The 26,366-nt window shown below is 38.4% G+C and overlaps 1 protein-coding gene across 1 annotated transcript in view; it reads left to right on the top strand.

The window, feature by feature from the left end:
* The window catches only part of COL25A1 (collagen type XXV alpha 1 chain), a 658,924-nt gene that overhangs the window by 425,172 nt on the left and 207,386 nt on the right, over nucleotides 1–26,366 (top strand). The window contains exon 8 of the mRNA XM_089668497.1: nucleotides 25,539–25,598. Coding sequence (XP_089524623.1) covers nucleotides 25,539–25,598 — 60 coding nt within the window. The remainder of the gene's footprint in view (nucleotides 1–25,538; nucleotides 25,599–26,366) is intronic.

Raw genomic sequence — 26,366 nt, 5'->3', positions numbered from 1 at the left:
GGCATAGACATATTGAGGTAATGCTCATGTTTCTGGTGAAGCATTGGTAGTCAGACAGTTGTGCATATTGGTCAGAGAGACCTTGTCTGTATGGAAGAGTTGTGATATGGTAAACTTTTAGGAGTACTTGTAGGAGTATGCTTTATAAAATTAAAGTATTATTGAGGATTTTACTATATACAGGTGTGCTATGTTCATTTTATAGTGCAACTAAAGCAGTAGAGTCCGATCACGTTGCAAAGTAAATGCTAACTTTCCTTAGCTGTGCAGACCACCAAATGAGAGAAAGGGGAGATGAGTTCATGTTTCCTTAATTATAAATGGCCTTCTGACCCCTCTTATCTCCACAACCAATTTCTTCTTGTAGTTCTTTCACCTTAGATATTCAGAGGTGGGCATACCGTTGAAACAAAATAAGGAAACAATTCAAATTTTATTAATTTTGAGGCTTGTCTTTACTCTCCCTAACCATGCCGCCTTCAGCACAGGTCAATGAGTGCCATTTTATACATAAAGTCCTGAATAAGTGTAAGCAGATCCCGCTCAGTGCTATTTTGTGTACAGATCAGTACTGAGATTTTTAGCCATTTATTTACAGACCACCAAATGATAGAAAGGGTAGATGAGGTCATATCTCCTGAACTATAAAGAACCTTCTGACACCTCTTATTTTCCCTCACACCAGTTTCTCCCTGGAATAATTTGGCCTCAAATTTTCAAAAAGAGTGAAACAAAATAAGTAAAAAAAATTAAATAGTTTTGTTAATTTTGAGTCTTGTTGCTACTCTCCCTAACCCTACTGCCTTCAGCACAGTCCCAAGAGTGCCATTTTTTAAAATACAATCCTGATTAAGTGTAAGTAGATCCTGCTCAGTGCCATTTTGTGTACAGATAAGTATTGAAATTGTTAACAATTTATTTGCTAAAAACAGGCCCATTTGTGGTGCACAGGGCAAGTAACAGAACAAAAATCTGTCTTTCAAGGACAAGATTTCAGGTTTACATTTGTAATAGTGGAGTTATTCTTTAAAGTAAGAAACCCTAGTTTTATTGGCATCAATTCGACTTTCTTTTACTGGGTCCAATGAAGCAGATCTCAACAGTATCTAGAGCCAGAAGAATTCAGTATTATAGAATTATTTTTGCTGAGTGTAACTTGGTTCTGCAACTGTTGATTTGTTCTGCAAATTCTAGTTATCTTGCTGTCATGCTGATCTTGTGGCTTCAAAACTTTGAGTCACTAAGGGCTTGTTCACACTTAACTAAATTTCTAACTCTGATGAAACGCTCCTATAGCTTTGGTATAGGCATTAGACAGGCGTTGATAAGCTTTAGTATGGATATTAGACTGGCTTTTTACAAGTGTTAAAAAATGCTCTACAAATGCCCTATGCGCAGTTTTGAAGCATTTTATAGTCATTTTAGAAGTGTTAAAATGACACCACAAATGGCTATAATAAACTGTAATGTTATTAACATCCGCAGCCTCACTGCAAATGTCCTGCAAACGCCTACCAGCAAATTTGTGGAGCATCACCATAGACTTGAATGGGAGGCATTGAAAGGTTTCAAACTCCCCCTGACTCAACATGAGGCTTCAATTTTGCAGCGAAGCAACGCTAATGCTTCATGTTTTAATAATGTGAACTACACTGTGTGCTGGCCATATTATTATTTGCATTAAAAATATCCCTCAAATGCCTGCTTACAATGCCAGTGTGAACTAGGCCTAACCCAGAACAAATATGCAGATCAGGACTTTACCTGGACTTTCCTGATCTGTTTTGTGTCAGTGACTCTGAAGCCAGTAGGACGGTATAATAGACAGGCAACCAGCTTTTTTACAGAAGATCAGCAATTGCGAACCCTTATCTGTTGCTTAGGAAATGTTTACATAAATACAATTTGTATTACATTTCTTTTATCAGGAGTATTGTTTCTCAGTAAATGTTACATAGCTGATTTCTAAGTTCACATTGTTGGCCAATAAACGTTGAATAATTTCAATGGATGATCGTAAATGTGGTATACCCCTGCTTTTTGTGTTTTATGTGTACTAACTTTGTAATAATTTTGTTATACTATATACATTGTCATTTTATAACAGAAATGCATTTATACCATTGGGAGTATACTAGAGCAAATAACTTTGATAACAATGTGAAGTCATTCAATGACATGGCAGCACAAAGTAGCTACCAAACAAGTCATTAGATTGGGTGTTGGGCAATGCATCTCTTTTCTCATTGGCCTAAAAGCATCAGTAAAAGTAAAATATAATCAATTAGCAAAATACTGCTTGACTGATAGTAAAGCACAGATATTTTAAATGATCACTCTTGGCTTTGCAGATAGAAGTTGGCATTTGTATTGCTTCCTGACAACCTGAATGGTTTTTCAGTGCAGAAAGAGCTCCCATGTGTTCCAGTTACATACGAAGGAGAACAATTAGGCATCAAATGTCCTTTTGATGGCAATGCTATATTTTAGCAGATTTGCTTCTTAATTAAAAAGTAAAGAGAAAATAGATCCTTGCCCTCAGAACTTTGTGTTTTATATCCATAACAAGAGCACCCCTATGGTATAAATAATATATGTGATGTCATGCGGTGTAATAGGGATTTTGTTATTCATGCTGAGATGACAACTGGGAATAATCCTCTCATTAGACACAATCTCTCAGCAGTAATATTAAAATCCAGATTTCACAGTGTGTGTATTGTAATCGATGTTTGTACACCATGCGTGACTGTGTATATATTTCCAATATAAACTCTTTTATAACTCACATTTAGATTTTACATCTACTGACATTTTCCCTCTAACCAAATAATTAGACTTTAGAAGCTTACTCTCATGTTTTACAATGTACTGTCTGTCAGTTCTAGACTACTACTGATTTTTTTTTATCTTTATATATAAATGCCAATGGTTAAAAAAAAATTGATTGCACATAAATAAAATGAATGGCTCTTATTTAGCAGAGATAGAGTAGCAGATTATAAGCTTCCCTTATTTGATTATCTGATATGACAAGTACAGGCACTACCCAGGTTACGAACAAGATAGTAGGTTTCTGTAGGCTTGTTCTTAGGTTGAATTTGTATTTAAGTTGGAACAGGTACATTTTTTAAGTGTAACTCCAGCAAAAAATTATTATATTTTGGATAGCATAGGGAAGGGTTAACTGGCCATGCAGCCATGTGGGATTGCTAACAGGTCTGCCAGATAGTGGGTGGCAGAATGGATGAGCAGCAAGATGGCAGCCAGGTGGTTTCCAGGAGTTGCATGACCGTACGTTGCCTCCGTTCTTAGGTGCGAGTTGTATTTAAGTCGGCTGGTTGTAACTCAGGGACTGCCTGTACACTGTTGGGCTAATTTACTTGGGTTGATTTACTTAAACAATCATCACGTTGCTTTGTTAAAAAAAGTGAACTATGATCATTCAATCATGAGCAAAGAAAAATGCACTTTCTTTTAAAATTCCCCAATGCTTGAATTGTTACCATTGTCAGTTATACATATTTGATTTTTTATTTTTTATTAGTAGCCTAGTTGTTATGTTTTTAAAAGTGCATTTTTAAAAAAAAAAGTGGTGAGCTTCAGCTATACAACCATCTCAAAATTTAATGGTACACTGCATTGAATAAATATGTATATAAATACTGTACATATCTTATTTTAAGCAGAGTTTTATAGGTCATCTCTATAGTATATACTGTATATAGGGGTTCATGTTTATGTCTCACATTGTGTACCCAAATAAGTACCTTAGAGTTGAGTAGGTTTCTGGGTAGGAGAAACTGACCCCACAGGAATTGTAGCAAAAGCCTCAGACCAATCTGCAACTGTAAGCAAGCCCACATCTGTATCCCAGGTTTTCATGCTTGTTAAGGAATTACTCTTAACCCCTACAATTTTTTAAGCTGTACATTATTGGGCAGCACAGTGGCTAAGTGGTTAGCACTTCTGCCTGATGTGCGTGCTTTGGCAGCACATATTTAAAAAAAAAAAAAAAGCACTTCTGCTTGGCAGCACTGGGGAAGTTTGCATGTTCTCCCTGTGCCTGCATGGATTTCCTCCAGGTACTCTGGCTTTCTCCCCCACTCCAAAGAAATGCTGGTAGGTCAAATGGCATCTGTCCAAATTGACCCTAGTATGTGTATGTATGAATGAATGTGAGTTAGGGACCTTAGATTGTAAACTCCTTGAAGGCAGGGACTGATGTGAATGTGCGATATATATGTAAAGCGCTGCATAAATTGACAGCACTATATAAGTATCTGTAATAAAATAAATAAATTATAGTTATCCTAAATTATAGAGAATTTAGTGCACCCATCATAGAACATTTTTGGGCAGCACAGTGTAAGCAAGTCCATATCTGTATCACAGTCTTTCAAGGATTTTTTTTAACCCCTGCAATTTTTTAAACTCTTATTATTTGGCAGTACAGTGGCTAAATGGTTAGCACTAGGTTCATTAGTTTGAATCCCAACCATGGCACTATCCACCTGGAGGTTTGCATGTTCTCCCTGTGCCTGTGTGGGTTTCCTCTGGGTACTCTGGTTTCCTGAAGCAAAAAGAGAGTACACCAACCTTGCGCATTACCTCAGTAAACTGTGATTTTACTGAATAAAAAGTATATACTCACAAACAAGGAAGTATAACAAGCATTACAGATCCTAAAAGGAACTTGGAGGTGTAGACCCAGTGCGAGTCACATCACGAGAGTAGACTCTTAAAGTAAGGCTGACGCATTTCGAAGGGGGACCCTTCATCATCAGAGCTAACTACGCAATGCGTGCCCTCTACCATATATAGCTTGGGACTGAATGTGGACCCTCCCATCTGGGCCGGGCTGTCTCCGGCTTGAAGGAGGGGCATAGCTGTCATCAAAACTTGTCAGCAATCGCAATACACATCATTTGATATAGAACAAAGCATAAGACAATATAAATAAACAAATTGTTTCAATATTGTTCAAATGTTTTCATGCATTTTCAGGGTAGCTAGGTTTGGTGGTGAATTAAACCTCCTTGCTTCATAATTCCCACCAAGGCTTCCCACAAGAACAGGGGGACAAATACTCATTGTGTCGTGAAATTTGTTGTTCTCCAACCCTTCATATGTTGCAACTGAGAAACCAAATAATATAGTTTGGCTTTTGGAACAGCCAGTCCTCTGAGACCTTAAGGAACTGGGGAGACTCCAACTTAATGCATTCATGCTATTTTCAATAACAAATTACTTAATAAATCCCTGAAAAGGTAGTCAATTTCTTTTAACATTTTCAGTGGAACAAATACCAGAGTGTAATGTAACATATATAAAAAGCTGGGGAACCCAAATCATTTTATCCAGGTTTGCTCTGCCCACTACTGTGAGTTTGTACCAGCTTTTGCACTTGAGTTTAAATTTAGCCATCAGTGGGAGTACATTAAATGCAAGATAATTAAAAATGTCTTTGGAAATACTGACGCCCAAATATGTGACTGTTTCTATTTGTTTATTTTTTCTTGAATTAAAGGGTTGATTTGTCCAAGACTCCTGAGATTTAGTGCATTAAAGATAGTAAGGAAATCCAGATAATATATTCCCCATATCTTTTAAAATTCTCTGTGGGGAGGCTGTCATTTCCCAGTGCTTTATTATTATCTGTAAAATTAAGTTGAATTGCTTAGAAAACAGAAAGGATACAGTAAGCAGTTGTCCACTAAAAAGAGTACAGCACTAGCATTGGAGGATCCTGTCTGCTCTGACACCATCAGGGCTTGAGAGTGTCTTGTGTTTTCCCAATCCTCATAATAGTTTGGGGCTGAAAAAAATATTTTTTTTTGATAGAGACAGATTTATGCAATTGTTGTGCATTATCCCAAGTCCTATGACTATGTATGCACTTTTATCATTTAATACTTTAATTCATTTTAATCTTTCCCATGTTGTATTTTAAGCTGATAACATAACTGCTGCCCAAGGTTATCTGTTTCAGGGTGGCTCCTTTCTCTTGCAAATTCCTTTGGATCTACCCTTGCATTCAGGGACTAGAGTTTTATCTCCCTATTCTGTGAGCATCAATAGAAATCCACAGCCCCATTGCCTAGGAGGGCAAGGCACTTTCCTGCTCCTCCCTCCTTTTCATCACTCATTTCCCCAAGCTAAAAGACTGTCTGAAGACTGCACTGTCCACTGTTAAATCTTTCTTAAGGTTCAGAGAGGCAGTAGCACTGAAATTTGTAAATTGCATGTGCTGGGATATGAATTTCAACAAATAAATTACTGCGATATGTTTATTTTTTTTCTGCTCACAGGGATGGATTTACTAAAGGCAAATAGACAGTGCACTTTGCAAGTGCTGTTGCACTCATTTTCCGCTGAGCTTAGTAAATGTGGTGAAGTTGCTGATTTCTGTCAGCCAATCATGTACAACACATTTCATTTACTAAGGAAAATTAGTGCAACTGCACTTGTAAAGGGCACAGTCGATTTGCTTTTAGTAAATCAACCCCAGGCATTAATAGTACTTTAAAATATACTAGCTAGATTGTAAGCTCGAAAAAGCAGGGCCCTCGAACCCCTCGTGTATTGTTTTGTTACTGTATTGTCTCATGTACTGTTCCCCACTATATTGTACAGCGCTGAGCAAATTTTTGGTGCTATATAAACACTGTATAATAATACTAGCTCTATCTAAACTGCTCATAGCATCTAATTCCCACTACCTAACAGCAGAATTGATCTCAGACAGGGGTCTCCAAACTTTGCAAACAAAGGGCCATTTTACTGTCTTTTAGTCTTTTGGGGAGCCGGATTGTGGCCAATGGGGGGTAGAAAATGTCCGAAGCTGGACATTGATGGAGTGTAAAAAATGCCTCAGGTGTAGTGTTCAGCTGCATAGTGCCTGTGGTTAGTAGGAGACGGAATAGTGCCACATCATTGGTATTACTGGGATAAATAGTGCCCCTCATTGCTGTCAGTGGGAGGAATAGTGCCCAGTGATTAGTTTCAGTGGATGGAATAGTGTCCTATCAATGATATTAGTGGGAGGAATAGTGCCCCACCATTGCTATCATTGAGAGGAATAGTGCCCTGTCATTGGTTTCAGTGAATGGAATAGTGCCCAATCATTGATATTAGTGGGAGTAAGAGTGCCCCATCACTGCTGTTAGTTGGGGGAATTATGCCCCACTGTTGGTGTCAGGGTTAAGAACAAAGTGAGAAGAATAGTGCCCCAAGGGCTGGATAAAGGCTGGCAAAGGAATACATCTGGTCCTCGGACCGCAGTTTGGAGACCACTGTCCCACAGATTTCCCGAATAACAACACAAGGTACTGAGTGCCTGTTAATAGTGAGAAAATTCATAGGTTGTTGGTAGATGGTCTCAAAATCTGTCAAACCCCTAACGCTGGTGGTCAACCCTAAAGCTGACTTCCGAGTTCTTCACCTATAGCAGCCCCCTCTACCATAATTCAAGCAGACCTACCGGTACTCGGTTGCCCCCAGGACTTATACACAATGGTATAGTGCCTGGCTACTACACTGGGGCATGCAAGAACTGAGTCAGATCCATAGTCAAAAGGCAGGCAGACTTCAGAGAGTAGATGATATCAGATCTGAGGTCATCAACGAGGGAATCCAAACAGCAGAACAGGACAGAGAGCTTGCAGCACATTTTACAAATGCAATATCATAAGCATGAGACTGCAGGCTTGGCTGGCTTAAATCAGGTTTGGTCTCCACCCAGAGACTGGCCACATCAATCACCTTGCAGGTGGACAGACAGACAGGGGTGCATCACAGCTAAAACCAGGATGCTGGAATAAGACCAGCAGCTGTCAAAGAACAGAAGTGTTTACACGCTCCTGACATAATCTTTAAAAAGGCCCAACCGGAAGGATTACAGTTTCCATAAAGCACGATTGGTGGGTCTAAAAGTATCTACTGTGAAAACAAATAAGGAATAGCCACACCAATTAACCAACTACAAACAAAGGGCAACCATTCCAACCTATAACTAGGCTTTGCTGCAAGGAGCACATGGAAGGACAACACACATCAAAAACAAACAAAATTTCCCAGCTCACTTACCAGCTAGCCTACAACAAATCCAAATGGACCCTGTCTAACAGTTCACATTAAAAACAGGTTTGGCCGCACACATTTGCAAATATATGTGTAAACTGCATTTGCTGTGTCACAGCTCCCCAGTGTACTGCAGTCCTAACTCTTTATTTTGAGAATCTCCCGCGTTGGAGCACATATAACAGCTAATAGATTATGGGAAGATTTGACTGAAGGGTTAATCTATCAACTACTATATGTGCTCCAGCTTGGGAGACTCTCAAATTATAGAGTTAGGACTACAGTATATTGGGAAGCCTTGACGTGGCCTGTTCTACTTGAGGTTCCTTTGGTTTCAAGATAATGACCTCAACAACGAATTTACAGAGTTCAGGATGAAAGTACATGTCTTTGGAAATAGTCCTTCACCTTTCATAGCCATTTATGGTATAAGACAAATAGCTAAGTGGGGAGTGAGTGAGTATGGAGAAGATGTAAAACAGTTCATCTTAAGAAATTTCAACTTAGATGATGGACTTATATCTGTTCCTACTAAAACTAAAGCAGTCAGTCTCCTGCAGAGAGCCAGGGAGATGCTTGTGGGATCTAATCTTAATGTACAGAAGGTGGTGTCCAGTAGAAGCTCAGTATGTGAAGCGTTTCCTGCAGATGACAGAGTTAAAAAACCTTGTTCTAGGTGTCGATCCTATGCCCCTTCAATGGAGTTTAGGAGTAAGTTGGAATCTCCAGACCAACAGTTTTAACTTTCAAGTGTCCAGAGAGGTGAAGCCATACACACAGAGGGGTATACTAGCCACAGTAAACCGAGTCTTTACAATTCACTCAGGTTTGCAGCCCTGATCACTATGCAAGGCAAAGCCTTAGTTAGAGAGCTCTCAATAGATCAATGTGACTGGGACTTCCCACTCTCACCAGAGAGAGAAAATCAGTGAAGAACATGGACAGAAGACTTGATTAATCTTGAAGATCTCAGTATTCCCAGACCCTATGTGGCAGTGTCACTAACTTCTACAATGTGAAGAGAAGAATGTGTCTTTTCTGATGCTTCTACTCTAACGATAGCAGTTGTAGCGTATCTCAAGGTCATAGACAGTAATGGTCAATGTCATGTAGGCTTTATTATGGGCAAATCTAAACTAGCTCCAAGACCAACCCACACAGTGTCACTTTTAGAGTTATGTGCAGCCATTTTGTCAGTTGAGCTTGCAGAACTGATGCTTGAAAAAATTGACTTTGAGTCTGATGCAGTTAGATACTACACTGACAGCAAAATTGTGTTAGGTTATATTCACAATATTTCCAGAATATTTTATTTGTATGTCTCAAACAGGATAATCCACATTAGAAAATCCACAAATCCAGATCAGTAGCATTATGTTACCACTAGTGAGACCCCAGCAGAACCAGACTAATTCAAACATACAAACTGGTTCTACGGCCCACATTTCTTGCATCATGCAAATACAAGCGAACCACCTAAAGCTGAGGTATTTTACCTTATTGAACCAAATTCTGACAGTGAGATCAGACCTGAAATTACTGGTTTGGCAATTAAAGTGCATGACCACCGGTTAAGCTCACATAGATTTCTCAGATTCTCAAGTTAGAACTTTTTGGTGAGAGATATAGCAACACTTATTCACATCAATAAATCCTTTTCCAGCAGCACTGCTAAAGTATACCTCAGACCTGTCTCAGATATAGTAGTCCTTTTCCAGAAGAAAGAGTTACCTGGTTAAACATTACAGTAATTCGAAGATATATAGTAGTGGTATATATTTATACCAGGCGGAGAGTCTTCTGTATATTGTATATCATCATTGTGTTGAGTAGGGAGCCATCTATACAGCATTCACTGCAACTCCCCCCCCCCCCTTTTAACAGAAAGTGTCTCTGTTTTTTAAAATGAAGACTTCCCATGCGCCACTGCAATTCCATTTAGTTTCCAGAAGAGCATTCACCCTTTGATACACATATGCCAGTAAGTTCTTTCATTGTGTTTATTAAAGTCACATACATAGCTAGGTCACATTTAAATGTGCTCAACTTGATTTTTAGGTAGCTGTTTGCAAGAAATGTGTTCTTTGCATTTGTTCCATGCATTTCTAATAGAAATGTGTACAAATATATTGTAATTTCAGTTTATGTGATTGTATTGCAGTTTTATAGAACTATTCACGGAAGTAAATTCAGTTTGGAATGAAACACAACACTGCTTTTGTCAGATTTGTTAGCTAACTGCCAGCTAACCATTAGTAGGACAACTTACAGCCACTGCAAATGTGTGTGATTTAACCCCTTGTTTTTAATCTGAACTGTTAGACAGGGTCCATTTGGTTTTGTTGCAAGCTAGCTGCTAAGTGAGCTGGGAATTTTTGTTTGTATTTGATGTGTTACCCTTCCATGTGCTCCTTCTGCAAAGGCTAGTTATAGGTTGGGGTGCTTGCTATTTGTTTGTATAGTTGGTGAATTGGTGCCGGGATGCACTGGATACTTTCAGCTGCAATTGTGCCCTTGCTGGGTGTCTGGTGCATCCCTGCACCTTTCAGGATAGGTAGGCTCCCTCCAGGGAAACCTTTCCTTGAATCTCTCAATAGCTATATGTGCTCCAACTTAGAAAGTTAGACCGCACTACACTGGGGACCCTTGACCCGGCCACTGCTGCACACATATTTGCGAATGTATGTAACTAAACCTGTTGTTTTTTATGTGAACTGTTAGATAGAGTCCATTTTGTTTTGTTGCAGGCTAGCTGGTAAGTGAGTTGGGAAGTTTTGTTTGTTCTTGAAATGGTCTACTAAATCCTTACAGTGCTTGAACATTACCTAGATTCAAATCAATTCTGAAGAGTACATGCAAGAGTAACAGTAAAATTGACATTCAGAAGGATGGCTCTCTGTCAGATATCAGATAAGCCTAATTCCTTTAAATATCTGGCAAATGGGATTTCCCCAGGAAGTGATGGGGGCCCTGGTCTTCTCTGTTTACCCAAATTCAAATGTAGATAGTTATTGAAATCCCAAACAACATATTGTATGTGGGTAGGAGAGGTTTTCAGCAAGAAATTGATAAAGGCACTTCAGCACTTCAGTGTTAAATGTTGAAGGCACATAGCTCAAGCTAAATATTACAGACATAAGTTCACAACTCATCACATTGATTCATCCCTTAGACGAGCATCCAATGTTTTAATTAGACAAAGTAAGGCAACAGTCATGCATCTCATACTGTGCTTTCTCTTTGGTTAACCTGTAGTGCTCTTAAAATCCACTATCATGCATAACTGCTTCTTTGTGAAATTAAGATTTTCTATTTATAGTAAAAATGCAGAAATAAAATATCAGTTAAAATATGTATAAACCAATAACTAAAATAAAAGTGACCAAACCCATTATATGTTATCATTTTTTATGCAAAATAAAAAATGACAATATTAGACTCTGCAGGGTATCCAGTACAGGGGCACAGCCTGATGCTTCTTCACACCTCTGTCACAATCTGGGGAACCTGATCTATGTATGATAGCACTGGACCGCTAGAAGTGAAAACTGTTCTGACTGATTAACCGTAAGGTGTTTTTCTTCAAAGAAGCAGGTCTGTGATGAAAATATGGTGTGGGGGTACATTTTTCTGGCCCTAGGCTGCTACCTGTCTGGTTGGGATAAGGGAAGCACTTGATAGCTGGTAAATTCTTGAATGTGTACTGAGGAGCACCTGGTACAAAAATTCATTTTACCTAAAGGTCTTTTTGAAACGTTTAATAGTTAAAGAGCCAGCCAACAGGATGGGCACATGAACTATAGACAGGCATTATACATACTATGTTACTATCATCAAAGATGTCAGCAGAGATCCTTCGGGCATTGCCTTCTCAAAAATACATGCATTCATAAAACCAGTCCTGGCCGGATCTAGATTAGGTTCCTTAGAGTGGTAAACCCCAAACCAAAAATGTAATATATTGCAGCATACCAATCATTAGATGCGGTGGCTGCATTTGTTTTCTTTTTCCCTTTGTTTTCACCTGGTGATCTGGTCACTAACACATCTCCTGCATTAGAGTGCCCCCACTGTGGATGAAGGAGCACAGACGGCACATTTGGACAGCAAGATTGTTAATCTGAGGGGAGCGTTAGATGGACTAGCAGATTTAAATGCACTAACTCAGTGAAGCCAAACTGCAGCTCATACTTTTTAATCAGTTACCGCAGTTTTTTTTTCCTTTTAGGATAAAAGTTTTACAGGAATAAATAAAAGCTGATCATTGTAAGCACCCCTGTCAGTGTTAAATAATTTGTCTTATCCCTGTAAACTGATACATCTAGAAGAGAGCTTGTTCTTTTGAAAACATCAGACTTAATCGCTGGATCACCAGATGAAAACAGAAGAAAGAAAGCCTTAAAAAGAAAAAAAATGCAGACAGAACGTCTAAGAATTATTAATCTGCAATATAATACACGTTCACTTTTGGGTTTAATACTGCTTTAAACTTTCACAATCAACTTTAACTTGCTGATTCAATGACATCAAGATAATTACTTCCTCAACCATCAAACCAAACTTATTTTACTTGCTTTGTATTCTTCTTAATCAGGGGAATTCGTTGCACTTAGGGGCCTAAAACATAAATGCTACTCAGCATGAATTAAATGATATATTAATAATTTTCACATTTTAAAATCCTCCGCCAGCAGCTGGCATTTAATTAGTCTTAGTGTTTCTTGCTGCAATAATAAACCACCCAGGACACCTTCTTAACCATTTTCATACCTATTTTTCCTTGCGGGATCTTCAGGAAAATTAGGCTAACAGCTGGTAGAGTACAGAAACAGATAACATCTTAAGAATGTTTGTCCAGAAGGGATTCATTTTCCAAAAAATAAAGCGAGAGTGTCCAGGAGTTTACTGTATTATCTTAACCTCAGTGAGTTGAATGCTTCAGCAGATATCTTCACTCTGCTAAAACAGTTAATCCTTCATGAACCACCTTCTGTTAGCTCAGAGTCATCTTGTTATTTTATACTTTGATGAACAGGGTACTACCGTGACTTGTCCTGGAAGAGTCGTGGGAGAATGCTATTTTTCTTACTAGAACAAATCTGACCGTGAGGAAGTGCAATATACCTTTTTGTCATTTATTGGTATTTATTATTCATTATAGGCTACATTGAGAGGTGTCTTTAAAGATATCTTCTAGGAACAGATCAATCATGATTAGGGTAGACTTCTTATAATCCTCTTTACAAAGGGAAATTTTCAATCCAGTTTGTGGTATGAGTATATGCTGCTAAAAACCCCCATCTTTTTCAGGATGTGACAGCACCACTGTAGCCTCCTCAATATTAGCGTATAGAACCAAGAATAATTAAAACAATTAATAGTTTTAGATTCTTTTATAGGGTAGGACAGTGCCAAGAGCAAACATCATCAATGTAATAGACTTTACAGAAAAATTGATGATGAATATAGTAAAACTTTCATTTTTAAAAAAATATTTTGGGCATTGCCTGCATCTCTTAGTTTTAAAGAGACATTGACAGCACTGTCTGAATCATTTAGTGGTAGGCAGGCATGGACTGACTGAAATGGTCAGTTAATGTTGGGGATAGTCCAACAAAATAGTATCAGATATAAAGTACCATTGTGAACAGTGCGGGATGTAATCGGTTTTGTTCACTGATGGACAAGATTAGTTCACTATGGTAGAGAATGTGACTCCTACTATGGATCAAATGAACAATAGCTAAATTCATAGGCACCAAAAAGGGAATCAACAAAAGTTTGAAGGCCTTTGGGTGCCCACTGCATGTGATTGTACATTGAAAGACTCAACAAGAGACAGTGGAGAGGTGATTCAACTGGCTTTAAGATAACAAACACTGGGAATCTCTAGAACCATGGACATCTTTCAGTAGACACTGTAGTATGGAAATGGAAGTCAGTTTATTTGATGATAAGAAAGAAAAGAACATCTTGGGTATAATATAGCAGTGCATTGATAGAGATCGTGCTGACAATGACAGAAGAATGCTAAGAGAGAGTCACTGCTGCAGAGGCTTCCATCTTCACCCAGTCTTCCTTCCGGATTCGTGAGCTCCGTCCATCTGACTGGGAGTCCTGAGCCATGGCACACAGATCTGAAGGAATGGCATGGGTATGCCGTTCCTTCATAGCGCATGCACCGGTTCTAAAAAAGAGCAAATATCTCCTAAATGGTGCACATTTAGGATATATTAATTTACCTACAGGTAAGCTTTATTATAAGCTTACCTGTAGGTAAAAGTTGAAAAAAAAAAAGTTTACTACCACTTTAAAACTGAAGTTTTGTAATTTTTGGAAATACCTGTAAAAACTTGGCTGTGCCAGTAAAATTTGAGTGTCATGTCAGTAAATTTCAATCTGGTAGGTTGGCAGCACTGCACTTTTTCCACTTCAGTATTATTGGCTATATTGTGAACATCAGTGTCATGAAATCCCAATTATATACTGTAAATATTCATTCCAGGTTCATAGATTACAAAATCTGGAAATGTACAAGGAGAAGTGAGTACTTATGTAACACACTGTATATGTTTCGATGTTAAAAATCAAGGTGTGCTTTGGTACTCATTTACAATTATTTAAAATATAGAAAAATATAATAAAACGCTTACTTTTGAGAAAATAATTAATAAATAGTGCACAATATGGCCTATATTTATAAAAAATCAACACTAAACTATAAAATTTACAATATTTTTCTTTTACCTATAAGCAATTTTCTGATTAGACATTCAACTGGTATATGAGGAGCAAGAAGGAATTTTTGTCCCATGTAGGAGCAAATTGAATCATGCTTTGCTGGGTTTTTTTGCCTTCCTCTGGATCAGTTTTGGGTATAGGATTATAACTTTTTTTTTTGGCTGATCTGGATGGACTTTTGTCTTTTTTCAGCCAGACTAACTATGTATGTAACTATGTATATGCCAAAGCAACAGCATATTTTTCACAGCAACAGATATAACTGTGCACATCACTGTATCAAGTTTGGGATTTAACTTGGACAAGGCCAATTCACACAAAGCAGATATCTGTGAGTTTTATCAACATTTATTTAAAAAGATTTAAGAAGAATTACTGTACTGTGGCAGCAACTGTTGCCAGTCAGCCATGCCCTGCTCTCTGATTGTAAAGAATCTTATTGGCTGTGGGAAAACTTGGTCAGGAAATGTGAAGAACTGGAAGAATAGGAATTACCATTTGCAAATGGCATTTAACTATTTAGCATAAACCACTAAATGTTTGCAGATATGTACAAATCAGTGTGGCCTGCCTCAAATGTTTGTTTGTGCAATCCCAATACAAAAAAATCTGTATTTATGGGGGTGGAAAAAGACTGTTCACTTTGCAAGGAAATTTGCACTTTGAAAGAAATTATCCCCAGAGGTTAGTAATTAATGTAAAGCTCTGCTCTCCAAAAATGCAGTTTTTTTTAAAATTTTCCATTCATGTGATTGGGTATTCTTTGCAACAGTGAAACTTTACCACATTCCCTAAGCTCTGGGGAAAATACCCTTAAAAAGTGCCACTTTCCTTGCAAAGTGGACAGTCTACTTTCTTTTAGTAAATCAATCCCATAATGTAGTCATTTCATATTACAATTTAAGATCTTTTTAAGATCTTTAAAAAGGTTTGTATGCTTTAGAAAATAGCCCCATAATCTTTATTTTTCAAATTGTTCTTTGTATATTTGCCCAGACTTATATAATTGGGTAACCCAGCTTGTGTGAACCCATGTTGCATAAAGAACATAAGGTAAATTATCACCCAGTTATGCTGATCTTGGAGGTATTATCAGCAAACCTCTTGTTTTTGGCACAAGCGAAGCAAGTGAAATACCCCTAACAATCTAAACCTACATGCGTAAAGTGGTATGAAACCCAAAACCAAAAATACAATATATTGCAGCTTACCAATCATTAGATCTGGTGGCTGCATTAGCTTCTTTTTGTAGGCTTTCCCCTGTGTTTTCATCTGGTGTTCTGGCCAGTAACACACCTTTTGTATTAGAGTGCCCCCACTCTGGATAAATGAGCACAGGGGGCACAGCAGATAGCAACATTGTCATTCTGGGGGGAGGGGAGTGTTAGATGTACTAGCAGATTTAAATATGAAGCCAAACTCCAGCTCAAATGTTTTATTCAGTTACAACAAACATTTATTTTTTTCTTTTGGGATAACGGTTTTATTTGAATAATTAAAAGCTGGTCATTGTAAGCATCCCTGTTAGTGGTAAATGGTTTGTCTTAACCCTCTAACTGACACATCAGGAAGAGTGCTTGTTGTTTTGGAAAACAATAGACTTATTGGCTGGATCATCAGATGAAATAAAAAAAAAGCCAGAAATAGAAAACAAATGGAACCATCACATCTAGGAATTGGAAACCTGCAATATAATAAATGTTAGCTTTTGGGTTTAATACCACTTTAAGCACCACTCTCTAAAAAGAAAAAAAATCTTTGAATAGTTGAATTGTGTCTGTAGCCATCCAAAAATGCATAAGCCAGCTTTTTATGAAAAAAACATTCCCAGAAGTTGTAAGAAAGGGCTACAATATGTGGGTGTAATATAGTGTTACATGCTCTCAACTTTAAATATACAACAATGCCAATGCTTCAGGTCCCTTCATATTATTGAACTGAAGTGGAAATAATAAAAGTCCATAGGGTAAATAATGCAAGAAATAGATCCAAAATAGAATAGAGATTTACAATGACCAAGTGTATTAACATATAACAAATGTTGGAGCCAATCCCCAGACAAAACATTGAATTTGAAACAGTAAATACTTTTGTACGATATTCATTGTTGCCCGTGATACCCAGGGTTTTACTCAAAATTTTTGTCCCTGCATTACGTAGCCAAGAAATTATGGGAAAAGATTTTAGGATAAGACAACACAATGATAAAAAAAATTACAGAGTTTTCAACTCTTACCCACTTAGCAAAACAGTTTTTGTTATTGTCTCTGTTTCTTGACTCTGATGGAGAGATCTCCCCAGTGACGATTCAAACAGCAATAAAATCCCTACAGATGTTCTAAGCTTATATCCAAAACCAAAATAATAAAATTGTTTCATCTGGACTTTGGATTTCACAAATGCACATAAAGCACTGATACACCTATCATTGAATGAATAACAATCCATTCAATAAACACTAAGCCTAGACTCCAAATGCTTTGTCTTACAATTCTTTAAGTCAGCCATAGATGGTTTGAATCTCAACCAGTTCAGCATGGACCGGCTGAGATTCGAACCTTATGTGGGCAGGCTGATTGTACCCAAAACGATTGTTGTATGACTTGAATGCAGCCAGACTGTGAATTTTTCATGCGATTATTGCCAACTGCTTCAGTTGCTAGAAAAGATACCTATGTTCTCCCGGCAGGGACGGCTCCCAAGCCCCTCCGCCGGGAGAACACAATAGCTCCCCAAGAAGAATTTCCTCATCAACACTGGCTGTGTTACGGGGTAACAGAGCAATTATCTTTCCTGCAACCACATCATGTTTGTCTAGCTTCAATCGCACTGCAACCTACCACCATCTCAAACCCTATAACCACCAAAAATGCAATAGATTTGTACTGACTTGCAAGTCGTCCCACGTTATTTAGAAGCACATCAACTTCAGGATCATCTTCTGTGATTGGAAGCATTTAAATGACCATGTACTACTTTATAAAAATGAAGTGGGGCTTCACAACATTTACTAGCTATTTTATGGAGTAGCAGAAAAATACCATGATATTTCATGAGAACAGCTTGTATATGTTATGTGTCTGGAATCAGCGGCCATTTGACATGATATGTCTATATTTTCTATTTCATTTGAGATATGTTTAAAATTATATCAGGTTTAGATGTTCAGGAATTTACAAGAACCAAGTTAATTTGTCATCTGACAAATTACATTTTACATTCCAAATTTTATTTGATAATTGAAACATTTTACTATGTTGTAAAGCTAATTTTCTTATCTAGAATATGATTTCTTGTGAGCAATGCTCTATATTTGAACATATCTTAGATTATTACTGTATAACCAATAATGATTTACTAAAACTGGGGAGTGCAAAATCTGATGCAGCTGTGCATAAAAACCAAGCGGCTTTCAGGCTTTTTTCTTCAAAGCTTAATTGAACAATCTTAAAGTGGTTGTTAAGGCAGAAGGTTTTTTTTTACCTTACTGCATTCTATGCATGAAGGTAAAAAAACTGTATGCAGTTCCCCCCCACAGCCCCCCTAAATACATACCGGAGCCTAATCTCGATCCAGCGATGTGCTCTCTCTGCTCTCTTAATCCACATTGGTTCAGATACAGCAGCAGGAGGCATTAGCTCCTGTTGCTGTTAATCAGAGCCAGTGACGAGGCGCATGGGGCGGGGCAAGCCCCACTCTGTGTGTCTTATGGACACACAAAGCAGGGCTCGGGAGGGAGCATGCACAAGTGCCCCAGAGCTTGATCTGGAGGCACTTGGCAGGGGGATGGAGCCAGGAGTGCCGAAAGGGGACCCAAGAAGAGGAGGATCAGGGCTGCTCTGTACAAAGCCATTGCACAGAACAGGTAAGTATAACATGTTTGTTTTTTAACAAAATAAAAAACAAAACTTTACAATCACTTTAGTTGGAAGTTAATTAGCTACCATACACAGCAGCACCAGATTTTGCACTCTACAGTTTTAGTAAATAATCCTCCCTGCCTTTTAAGAAAAGATGAAGTCATAGAAAATGTCTCTAGAGAACTATTATATCTTAATGATCCCTAAGTGTGGCTTTTTTCTGCACATGTAACCTGTACTGGAGGATGAAAATCAGTCACAAAGGCAATTGTGTACAGATTTTTTGTTGAGCAGCATGTAGGATGATATGCTACTGGGTGAAATTACATTACATGCATACAGCCCATACATGGGTTGCTATGAAATCATAATAGCAAAATGCTCTGTCAGTATATAATTAATTCTAAGCTCTTTGTGAAGACCTAAAGATTCATTTGGAGGGCTGTACACATTCCTAATTATATTTCTATTTCAACATCTCACTTATATATGTCATCTTCTCATATAATTGCATACATAACTAATAGTATTTGTATGCTCATGTATTATGAATCCATACATCCATGACCACATCAGTTTTGTTTTTTATTATAATACTAATATAAATAGATGTCTTTCTCTGAAGGAATTTTAAAACATAAACATACATAATAAAGCATCTTTTCTACAAGCAAAAAACACTAAACCCATATGTGCTCAGAAAAAAAGTAATGTTCTATAATTTACATTCTATGGAATGTGATTAATTTGGTACATTTGGCAACTAATAGAATTATATATGATCATTTGTTAAGACAAAAAGGTTTTACGCCAATGATAAATGGACATTGTGCTGTAGCCAAACATCTCATTTATGATTGAGCTTCCCTTGCAAAATGTGTGTGAAGTGACCTTTACCCTATGATTTTCATGGTTTATAGCCATAGAGCAGGATACAGTGATTGCTAAAACAGCTACTGAAAAGAAGCCTAAAAGCAGAGAAATTATTCATATGCAAGACATAGACAGTGGAATTCACAAAGACTGGTGCTAAGTTTTAACATGAACAGTTTCTTACATCTAGGAAATATGGAGTGAAGAGTCCAAGATTCATGTAGATGGCACAGACAACTCTGTGAATCTGTCTAAAACTGTCAGAACTGATGCAATGGGGGCTATTTACTCAAACTGCATGGTGCAAAATCTGGTAGAGCTCTGCATAGAAACCAGTCAGCTTCTAGGTTTTATTGTCAAAGCTTCAAGTGTTACTAAAACCGCAACAGGAAAATCAGTCTGTATATGCAGTAAAGCATGCTTGTTATAGTCACTGTGGAACCTAAGGGGTTAATCCTCTGCATTGTGTAAAAAGGCTGTTTGATCCTGACTTCTCTGGCTCTCCTCGTGTTCAAATGTTCACGCTGATAAGACAGACTGAACCCATAGCCCTTCTGCAAATGCTCAGTTTAGTGTGTATTGCTAGAGAGGTTTTTTTTTCTTTGGAGAGTGCATGTGATCAGCACAGGGCCAATCAGCACTGTCCACACAGAGGTCAGGGGTTCTGCATCCTCCTAGAACAGAAAGAAAATTCCTACTAGCTTTAACCAGTGCTCTGCTGGACACTAATAGAAGTCACAAGACTGCTCTAACTGCTGATGAGAAAAGGTATTTAGAAGTTTATATTTACTAAATTAATTGCAGTTCCATGTTCTGTGTACTGTGGGAGACCAGATATAGTGAATGCAGGGTCCGGGGAGAGCGGATATAGTATATGCGGGGTCCGGGGAGACCAGATATAGTGAATGCAGGGTCTTGGGTTTAGTAACACTTTAACTGAGCAAGATGAAGTTAAAAGCTGATTGGCTACCAAGTGCAGCTGCACCAGATTTTGAGTGCACCAGTTTTAGAAAATCTCTCCCTATGAGTCAAAAGTAAAATTTAAATGGTTCCTTTCCAAAATCTGTTTATATATGCCTTGCCGACTGAAGAGTGATCCACAGAGGACCGCTTAGACAGTGAGAAGGCAGTACGTCACTCCCTTTTCTTTAACCCCTAATAACTGCATGCAGTTGTGGGACAATTGCAGTGTGGCCTGATTTAGTTGAATGGGTTTCATTTGGCGGGCGATACTGCACATAGAATACAACTAATGGGATAATTTTTGCTGCATTACTTTGCATCGCAGGGGTGGCATCTGTACACCCAAGTCTGCAGCCTTTGCAGCTTGTAATAAGGCAGCTCAGCTTGTGAATTTTGTGAATCTGACTTTCAGCTGTCACTGATAATGAGAACAGGTTATAAAGAGAACCTGTGATTTTGGCTTGTGCGGTGCAAGAAAACTAGTCTTCAATGAAAGTGAATTAGGTGCACGGGTAACATGTTACTGAATAACTTCAGATTTTTGGAATAATTGCAGTTGGGAATTACTCTAAGTTTTCTTAAAGCTCGTGTTTGGATTTTGTCTCCTAACAATTTGTATGACCAACAATGGGATTTTGTCTTTCTTCTGCGGTATTAATTGTCGTTTTTAGCTGTATGCCACAATGCTTGGATTAAAAGAATAAAATGGTCTGCTGATGAGTAGCTGTGACTTAGACACACAAGAAGAGATCAGACTGCCACACAGTGTAAGGATCACCTTGGCCTGAAGCCTGTGTGATGCAATGTGTAACAGCAGCAGTTGGCTGTAACTTAAGGAAGCGCAAAGGAAGCAGCAGGTGCAAGTTCTTGCTGCCATGCCTTCTTGCCAGCCTTTAACCTTATGCTCTGTGGCATTATTGGCAGTTCACGAAAGAAATAGAGTTTCCAGGAAGCAAAGCAAATCCAAAAACTTTAGCAAATAATTTGACCCTGGAAAACGTTTAGTAGCTGCCTAATGTAATGTTTCAGATGAATATTAAAACTGAACTGGCATTGCTTTGTTGGGAAAACAACATTCCAGATAACATCTTTGTAAGTAATGTTCACATCTGAAAACATCTCTAATATGATGGCAAAAAAACCCCAAATACTATATTATGGACCTCATATGACATTGTAACAGGATGAATAATCAGCTGAACGATGAGGCAGGGAGTAACTTGAGCCTGCAGTTTACCAAACAGGTGCAAAGATAGAAATGACGATGCAAAACGGTCAGTATGGCAAAAATCATGTGTAAACTGCAAAATAGAACAAAGCAGATTATGAAAACTACAAAAGAATAGACTGCCTGTTGCCTGCACATGGGTTCTGATAGTGGAATGCCTCTTACCTGGTTGCAAACCCCTTTCCCAGTTACCTCTGCTTCATCAGCTTTGGCATTTCTGAATTGCTGGGTGAAGGAAAGCTTAGAAATGTATCTTCCCTGGGTGTGTCCAGGAAACCAGGGAGTTGTAGAAAACGGAGTTATAAATGGGTCTGCACCTATATGAGAAGAGGAGATTAATGGGGATATGATCAACATGTATAAATACATCAGTGGTTCATATAGTGAACTCGGTGTAGATCTATTCACCCTGAGGTCATCACAGAGGACAAGGGGGCAATCTGGAGGAAAAGAAATTTAATTTCCAGATACAGAAAGGTTTCTTCACAGTAAGAGCTGTGAAAATGTGGAATAGACTCCCTCAAGAGTTGGTTCTGGCCAGCTCAGTGGATTGCTTTAAAAAAGGCCTGGATAATTTCTTGGATACACAGAATATAACTGAATACTAACATTTATAGATAAAGTTGATCCAGGGAATATCCGATTGCCTCTTGGGGTATCAGGAAGGAATTTTTCCCCCTGCAGGAGCAAATTAGATCATGCTTTGCTAGGTTTTTTTGCCTTGCTCTGGAAGGCAAAAAGTAGGATATATAATTTGTTTTTCTATAGCATTATAACTTGTTTTTCTTTTTTTTTTATGGTTGAACTGGATGGACTTTTGTCTTTTTTCAGCCAGACTAACTATGTAACTAGTAGACAAACAAAATTAAACCAGCGCTCAAATCTTCATGCAGACCAGGAAATTGAAAATGCCAAACGAAGAGGTGCTGCCCCTCAAAAACCGGGAAATCTGAATACTGGTGAACAAAAACAGACAAGGGCGCACTCTCATCATGCATTACCGTGGAGACCCACGTATTTATTAAATGAAATAGAAATATACTCACAAACCAACGAGAATAAAAAGCAGAAAGAGTGGTCCACAACAACAGCTGCTCTGAGGAAGGGAGTTCATCTCCCGAAACGTGTCAGCAAATCCACACCAAGGGCACAGCATTGCATCCGCTGTTGTTGCGGACCACTCTTTCTGTTTTTTATTCTCGTTGGTTTGTGAGTATATTTCTATTTCATTTAATAAATACGTGGGTCTCCACGGTAATGCATGATGAGTGCACCCTTGTCTGTTTTTGTTCATAACTATGTAACTATGTACATCTGAGCATGATTGGTGAATGAACACTTCACTACAGCATTAAAGATTATAGAGCCAAATTTTTGTGGACATCTGAACATCACACCTACTATATGGCTAAAGCAGGGATTTTTTTCAGCTGGAACTTGGTTGAACTCAGTTCCACCACCTCTGGCTCTAGCCCTCTGATCCCTGCTCAACAATATCATGTGTAAAGACAGAAGTCCGGCTTCTATGTTTACAAGCAACAGCTTGTCTCCCAACGGCTCCCACAGATCTGATCTCCTGAGTGGCTCCCACTGAGTGCAGGATGGGAATGAGGGAGATGCAGGGTGCAGTGCAGATGCTGACGCTTCCACTAGATAATCTCCCTGAAAGTAAGAGAGGTGGAGCCACCTACAGTGTGCGGGGAGGTACTACAGCAACAAAAGTAAGACACGTGGAAGATGGTTGAGTTTTTAAGGAGGGTGGAGACTGTAGGAGCAGTGGAGGGGGTTGCATGTAGAGATCAGAGCTAAAGAGGGGTGAAAGTGAGATGTGGTTTGGGGATGCAGAGGAGCACACCCCCGAACTCTGCTATCTGTGTGTAGTACCCCTGAACTCTGCAGTCTGTACGTAATACTGGTATTTAATGCCCATTTAAGACCCTCCCACTGTTAGTGAAATTTGACAATACCTACTATTTGATGTGGTTTGGAGGGTGTGTGTGTAGGAGGGAGGGGGTTCCTGCACCTATTTTCTGAGAAAAAAAGTCCTGGCTAAAAGTATGTGGACCCCTTATAAATTACTGGGTTTAGATATTTCCAGGGATGGATACTGTAATGCTACATCACAAAAAGACATTTTAGAAAATTGTGTATGCCCAACAGACTGGGGAAGTCCCTTTTCTGTTCCAGCATGACTGTGCACAAAGCCAGGTATGTAAAGACATAGTTTGACAAGTTTGGTGTGATGTAACTTAAGTGGCCTGCACAGACCCCTGATCTCAACCCTACTGAATACCTTTTGGATGAATTGGAATTCAGATTGTGAGGCAGGTCTTCTAAACCAACATCACTACAAAAGATAAACAAAAGAGGATGCACCAGGCTAGTGCATTATCCCACAGCATTTATTAAAAAAAAAACAGCATAAAATATATGCACAAACATGTGAATTGAAACAGCTTATCGAGTTAATTGTCCATAGCCCAGTAGTCCTTCAAATGATAAACCTTCTTCACCAGAGCCTGACAACACATCACCAGGGTGGTGGTGGTGGTGGTGGTGTTGGTGTTGGTGGTGGTGGTGTTGGTGGTGGTGGTGGGGGGTAGACAGACAACTGAATAGGTTTCCTAGCAGTAGATCACTCTCTCCTCATTGCTACTGCTGTATTAAGGTATAAGCTGCATGGTACTTGTGCTGGAGCTCTTACTTTTTTGGACCTTTGCAATTAGCTTTTTTTGTTATGTAAACTTACTTCAGGAGTTTTTTTAACTAGTATGGAGCAGCTTTGGGATTCTTTTTAATTGGTTATTCACTAGGGCCCAGTGCATTGATGTGTTCTTGCAGTCTACTGAATATCTTTTATGAACAAAAGCATTTTCTTAGTAAACATTTATTTTCACAGGCTGGCCCAGATTAGTCATCCAGCAAAATGGAGTCAGTGCAATGTACTTTATAAAGGCACACTTGGCTCACAATTCTTACTGACAAAAATGGAACCCTGTTTGCACTTGCAAGGTTTGGTCATTCATATAAATGACATTTTTATATAGCAGAGTTTGCTAAGTCGAGCAGCTTGTACCTCCAAAAGATAGTATCTGCTGCTCCTTTGTAATATTGGTTTATTGTTGGATTTATGGCAAAAACTATAGATGTGATTACTGTGGTAAATTCTAGAAGAGGAATGATAATTACTTTAATGCTACTATCGGCACTGTAACTCTAGTTTTGATTATTGCTTTGAAAAAATGGATTGGCTAATCTTAGTTTTGTGAGCTATAACCCAGAAAAAAGGTCTAGGTTCAAATACTGAATTTTACATTTGTGTAACAAAATTTGTCTCGTTGTGGATGCCACAACAGCAACAGAATAAAAGAAAATATAAAACATATAAAATATACAGTACATTGTAAAATGAGAGTTGGGAGTACAAGTTATGGAAATTTACAAATATAGCTCACTCTTTATAGACTAAAGAAAAGAATTTAAATAAAAAATGTTCGCTTCAGTTGCCTAGAAGAGTAGTAAATTACTAATGCTTACAATATATTTCCTAACACAGCACATACAGTAGAAGGATGCTGTCGAAAAATGGGACTAAAGGGATTAATAAAGCTAATATAATACAGCACTATGTTATTTCAGTCAGTATACCCTTACTTTTTTCCTGTCGTACTACTAGTGTTTCACCATTAACCATGCAGTTGTAAGTCCCTGTGCCCATACTCCACTGTAAAGTGTCTTTGTGGTGTTTATGTGTTGGTTTGTTTTGGTGCGATGTTATGTTGTATCCCCAGGGTTTGCCAGGCTATCCCACAATGGCCGCTCTCCATAGTAATCAGATCCTCACCGTCAAGGTTTGTGGATAATGTGTTCGTTGCCAGTCAGGGATCCAGCAGCATGACTTGTGATGGTCAACAGCATGGGCTTCCTAGTAGGCCAGAATATTTCCACCATTACCAGAAAGGAATAAAACATTTTAAATGAACGCATTCAATTTCTCTTTTATTTTCAAGGGAAGACCTTTTTATAAAAACAAATTGGTTTTCCGTGCTGTGTCACTTCATGCTGACTGGAATCTGACTGCCCTTATAAAGTACTACTGGCGCTTTGTTCTGGGAACCTGTGCCAAAATTAATGTTGATAAATTTGGACTATATGCTAATTGCCTAAAGTGCTCTTGGCAAAGTTAGATAGATATACCACATTACTATGAATAAAAATGTTGTTTGTTTACAGTATATAACATATTTTAACCATCAAAAATTAGACACCTATTGAAAGTATCACCAAAGCACAGGGTTCTTATGGAATTCCCCAGTTCCAGGTGGCCAGTCTGTACTGTACAATTTATTTTGCATCTAATGCCTTTGTCTCTATTTCTTTCTACGGGCCTTCTGATGTCTGTCCTTCAACTTTCTCATCTCTGCACTTCAACCTTTGACCTCACTTCGCTGATCAGATGGTGTTTCCTAAGATCAATCACGGCTTTCTTTCTGCTGATCAGCAGCTCATTAAACGCCGACTCATTAAGGTAGAGCTAAATGGATTTGGGAGTGTGAATTTTTATTTTTCTTATAGTGTTGTCCCTATATAATAGGGTAAGTTTTATAGTTCTTTTCACA

This window comes from Staurois parvus, unplaced genomic scaffold (assembly GCF_062004578.1).
Source record: "Staurois parvus isolate SC_StPar_1 unplaced genomic scaffold, SC_StPar_1.0 ptg000058l, whole genome shotgun sequence".
NCBI lineage: Eukaryota > Metazoa > Chordata > Amphibia > Anura > Ranidae > Staurois > Staurois parvus.
This window is presented reverse-complemented; position numbering and strand designations above follow the sequence as displayed.